The sequence below is a fragment of the Anabas testudineus genome, chromosome 7, assembly GCF_900324465.2.
Source record: "Anabas testudineus chromosome 7, fAnaTes1.2, whole genome shotgun sequence".
Taxonomy (NCBI): Eukaryota; Metazoa; Chordata; class Actinopteri; order Anabantiformes; family Anabantidae; genus Anabas; species Anabas testudineus.
Genome location: NC_046616.1, coordinates 11,686,493 through 11,691,636, shown reverse-complemented (window position 1 = coordinate 11,691,636; position 5,144 = coordinate 11,686,493). Strand labels below are relative to the sequence as shown.

The 5,144-nt window shown below is 43.7% G+C and overlaps 1 protein-coding gene across 1 annotated transcript; it reads left to right on the top strand.

The window, feature by feature from the left end:
* Window positions 1–793: 793 nt before the first annotated feature.
* On the top strand, window positions 794–4,792 carry gpr61 (G protein-coupled receptor 61). Its single transcript, XM_026367084.2, has 2 exons — window positions 794–978; window positions 2,319–4,792. The coding sequence occupies exon 2, from the start codon at window positions 2,559–2,561 to the stop codon at window positions 3,972–3,974; it is 1,416 nt and encodes a 471-aa protein (XP_026222869.1). The 5' UTR covers window positions 794–978; window positions 2,319–2,558; the 3' UTR covers window positions 3,975–4,792.
* The last annotated feature ends 352 nt before the right edge of the window (window positions 4,793–5,144 follow it).

The following is a 5,144-nucleotide window of genomic DNA, read 5'->3' as shown; positions in this document are numbered from 1 at the left end:
CCCTATTAAAATGTTTCCACCACTAAACTCTTTCTCCTTTATTTTTCTTGTACCAGCTGGTTTAATTAAGATTTTGTGTTTGGTTTGAGCCCATCATGGACTACAATCCTCTATGATTATACTTTTATTCTGATGCTTTGAGCATTAATTAACAAAGAGAAAAGCAATAAAAACTAAGAAAACCACTGAACGAGAAGCTGTATCCAAACATTTAACTGGTGCTGTATGTTTTGTGGGCTTATACATGTTAATCTCAGCTCATTAACATTAACCAGTGGGAGTCTTTTCCTCTCTGTGATTCATTAATCTACCCTCGTGAGGAGGCTTTTGACGGATCTTGGCGAGCTGAGCACAAGGAGATATAGAACTGCTTAATGCTGATGCTGAGGCTAAAGGATTTTCTCTCCTAGTTGTTGGGTAATTCTGTGTGCGGGGGACCTGATCTGACCTGCAGTGGGATTAGTTGTGAGGGTTAAAAGCAGCACAGTCCCTCTATGTGGAGTTTGTGAGGCACTAAGACCCTGTGGAGAGCATGGGTGGCGGGGTGCTGCCTCTCTGCTCTGCACAACTCTACAGTTGCCCTGTGCATGTGCCAGAGGCAGTGCATGTGTGTATGAAAGTGTGGGAGACAGCATGAATCCACCCTTTCTTGTTCTGCGTCTCCCTTCTGCTCCTGCTCTGCCGCTCCCACCTGGATCGAAGACAGCTGAGAGAGAGAGAGAGAGAGAGAGAGAGAGAGGGAGGGTGGTGCTTGAAGGCATGGAGAGGAGGGTGGTCAATGTGATGACGAGATGAAAGGGGCCAGGTGAGGAGGAGACACAAGAGTACCAATCCCCTCTCCCACCCACACCGCCTTTCTCCGTGACGTGGTGTGTGTATGTGTGTGTGTAAGAGAGAGAGAGAGAGAACGAAACAGGTCGCCGTTCCTTCAGCAGACTGTGAACCTGCACTGGAGGAAGCAGCCCTCTGCAGATGGAGGTATGTCATTAACTTATCACCTTATCGTCATAGACTTCACACATCTCCACACACACTGGTAGTCAAGCATGTGTGACAGCTTCTTTCCTCACTGCACACACCAAATTATCTTAATGTATCAGTGCAAAATTAATTTATTTCTGGGAACAGACGCCTCATTTCACGTTTGTTGTTTAAACTACTTATTGTCACTTGCATGTTGTTGCTGCGGACTTAAAATGTTTTGCAGTGAAAGGGATATTTGAACAATGGCCAAGTTTTCTAATCACTTTAAACACCATGTCATGGGGTTTCCAGTCAGTATTTCACTGCAACACTCCTATTCTAGCTTTGTGTGAATTGTTTGAAACTGCATGATGTACGTTTTTTATTTATTTTATTATTTAGATATATATATCATAGTTTTCAAACAGCTACCAGTTTGAATGTTTTCCTTGTGTAATAAAAGAGGCTTTGCGAGATTAAACCACTTCCCCCAGGGAATTTGTGGTGATACTGTGTTAATATGAAGCACAAATTTAAGTTTTGGAAGTCCTCAAAGCACAGAGGTGACACCAGAGAGCAGTAAAATAATTAATGCTGGTCATCATGTTAAACGTTTAATTCCAGATTGTGTGTGAGGATGTATCTGAGTAAGGCTATGACAGTAATCTACCACCATTTATCTGTAATTACGATCATGAATTCAAGAAGCTACTGTACATACTATAGGTTTTATGGAGAATCCTTTATGGTTTTAAAATGTGTGACCTGTAAATTAGAAATTCAAGAGAAGCTCAATATTTACATGTTATTATTACTTTAATATGAAAAGTGTTTATTGATCTTTTCCTCCCATGGACAGTAGGGAGCTCTATAATGCTGAGTTTCAGTTTTTTCACTCATCAAGTTTGCTTCTTGACTCTGTTAAGGGAGACATACGGTGCACTCTGTGCTTTTAGTTTCTCCCTGGGGCACCTGCCGCCCTGAAAACACACATCTGAGGATGCAGATGTCAAAAATGTAGTACATTATGACCCTGGCTACAAGTTAGTGCAGACTGTCTGATAGCTTTAGATCCATAACGTAAGAAGAAAATGACTCCAAGAAAAGCACCACTTCCTTTAAGGCTTTTTGATGTGAGAAGCAATATTTTCTTTAATATCATAATTAGAAAGGAAATTTCTCCTTTTAAAATATACATGTTATATGTCCAGTGACTTACATTACTTATCTAGTAGCAGCTACAGTAGAATCAGTGTTAGATTTTCATGATGAGCATGAAAACCAGCCTGAAAACAAGTCTGTTCTAAAATATTCACCAGTGCCTCAATAAACAGCGAATATCTCTTTTGTTCCAGATTAGTGCAACCTAAGGTCATGCTGGAGAGAGAAGGACTCCTTCACTAATACCTGTGACATTTTGAAGGAATCAAATGATCATCTGCAGTACTCCAGGCTACAGTTTACCAGCCTGCACATCTCCAGCTGCCATGATGAAAACCACCCCCTAAGCTTCTCTGTGACCCCCTCCTACAAGGGAGGATGGGTGATGGGCCTGTGAAATTGAACGGACTCTCTCCTCTGTATCCCATCCTCTCATGGAGCATCCTGCCACAGTGAGCCCCTCCTGTAACCCTTCTCTCTTTGACCTTCCCACGTTTCCAGCCTCGCCACAGCTTAATACCTCTGACGAGACCCCGCCCTTCACAAGCATTCAAGGAGGGGTCGATCTGAACCAGTCCTTGGCTCTGTGTGCTATGATCATCATGGATGTGCTGGCAGTGGTGGGGAACTTGGCTGTGATGATTGTCATCACCAAAACTCCTCAGCTGCGCAAGTTTGCCTTCATGTTCCACCTCTGCCTGGTGGACCTGCTGGCCGCGCTGGTGTTGATGCCTCTGGGGATGCTGTCAGACCGGATTGCGGTGGACGAGGTGTTGTGTCGAAGCTACCACTGCCTGAGTGTGTGTCTAGTCAGCGCTGCCATCCTTACCATCTGTGCCATTAACATAGAGCGCTATTACTACATCGCTCACCCCATGCGTCATGAGGTGAAGATGACAGTGGGGGTGGTGGTGACTGTGATAGTAGGAATCTGGCTTAAAGCCATTGTCATGTCAGTGCTACCTCTCCTTGGATGGTTGCTCCAGGGAAACCAGACTCTGGGGGCTCCTTTGGCCCTCATACCAGGCCAGAGACACTGCTCTCTCCACTGGACAGGAAGGACCACACGCCTGCTTTTCATGGTCTTCTTTACATTTATTTATTTCCTGTGCCCCATGCTGATTATTCTGGTGGTCTACTGCAACATGTTCAAGTTAGCGCGAGTAGCAGGCATGCAGCATGGCCCTCTTCCCACCTGGATGGGGACTCCACGAGAACGGTCCGAGTCCATCAGTAGCCGCTCCACCGTGGCAGCCAGCTTTGGAGGAACAGGTGCCCGCAGCACCCCTCAGAGAACCTTCAGTGGCGGGAAGGCCGCGGTGGTCCTGGCAGCAGTGGGAGGTCAGTTCCTCTGCTGCTGGCTGCCCTATTTCTCATTTCATCTCTACTCAGCCATGGTGTCTACTTCACCTGCCTCACTGGCCCAGCTGGAGGAAATGGTCACATGGATTGGCTATTTCTGCTTCAGCTCCAACCCTTTCTTCTATGGCTGCCTGAATCGGCAGATTCGCAAGGAGTTGGGCCGCAACCTGGGCGGCCTCTTCAAACGGGCTGGGCCCACCGAAGGGGAGCAGCTGCCCAGCCGTGAGGCCTCTATTGAGGAGAACTTTTTGCAGTTCCTTCAGGGCACTGGATGCAATCTGCAGCCCTGCAACTCTCACGGCAAAACCAACCCAGAGGAGCCACAGACTGAGCGCGTTCAGGAATCAGCTGTTCAGCAGAACATGCCAGCTGACTTCCACATCCCAGGGCAGATCCTCGAGGAAACCTCAGAGTTCATACAACAGCTGAACAATGAGCTACACCTACCAGAGAACTGCTGCCAGACCAGAGCTCTACCAGAGCTCTAGCCATGTCTCATCTACTGTCTCTTTCATCATCTATTTATCCACAAATATACCTACTAATATTCATATTTTCTACATTTTGTTGAATTAAAACATGTCCTGTTCCTGTTAAGCATCATGTTTGAGATACAAATTCAGTAAATCTCAAAATGTGATTCAAAGACGATATGTGTAGATCAACTCATCATATGCTCAACAGTCATGATGCTGCAACTCTACATTTTGTGGGAGCCACACAGTGTCAGTCTGTTTCTGCGTGATGTCAGCAGATGGACACTAAACCCTTATTTTGTTACAGTTCAGTAAAGTGGCAAAGATCTCACAGTCAAAAAGTGCTGAAACGCTGAGAACGTAAAATCTCAGGATGGACACAGCTTTCACCGTTTACAGGAAACTGTACGAGCCACTGAAAGAACAGAAGAGTTGAGATAAATGCATCCGCTTTTCGTTTTCACATGCATTCCTTCTTTAATTTACTTAATCATTCCTCATTAAAATGTGGGTTTTCCATCAGACATAAAGCGTTAATGAACAGTAGGCTTTGACAAATTAATTTAAAAAACAAACTCCCATGCAGACGTTGACAATTAGTTCATACTGAGGAAGACAGCAGGTTCTCTATATAAAAAACATCCTGCTGCCTCGGTACTGTTCACAGTCGACAAAGTGTTACTTTTCTATATGCTACAAGAAAAAGGTGGTATTAATGAAGGATGTTGTTTATTGTAGTTTATTGTATTGACTAGATCAGTGGCAAGAAAATGTATGTGAACCTTTTGGAATTTCATGGTGCTCTGTTTTATTATATATTTGTCATTAAATGTGATCTGATCTTCATCTAAGTCAAAAGTATTAACAAATACAATGTGCCTAAAATAATAACACAAAAATGTTTTGATCTTTCATGTCTTTATTAAGAATAACCATAAAAACCTCACAGTGCGAGTGGAAAAAGTATGTGAACCCTTGGAAGTGCATATAAAAATTCTTCAGAATAATGTGAGAATGTCTGTACGTCAACCAGTAATTAATTCCAAGGGTTCACATACTTTTTTCACCAGCACTATGAGGTTTTCTAAAGATATGAAACATCAGAATGTTTGTGTGTTAATCATTTTAGACATATTGTATTTGTTAATTGTCAGATCACGTTTTATGACAAATTAATGCAGA

Bases quoted from the DNA above. Each gene is read 5' to 3' on its own strand.
- gpr61 (XM_026367084.2), top strand. From the start codon at position 2,559: ATGGAGCATCCTGCCACAGTGAGCCCCTCCTGTAACCCTTCTCTCTTT.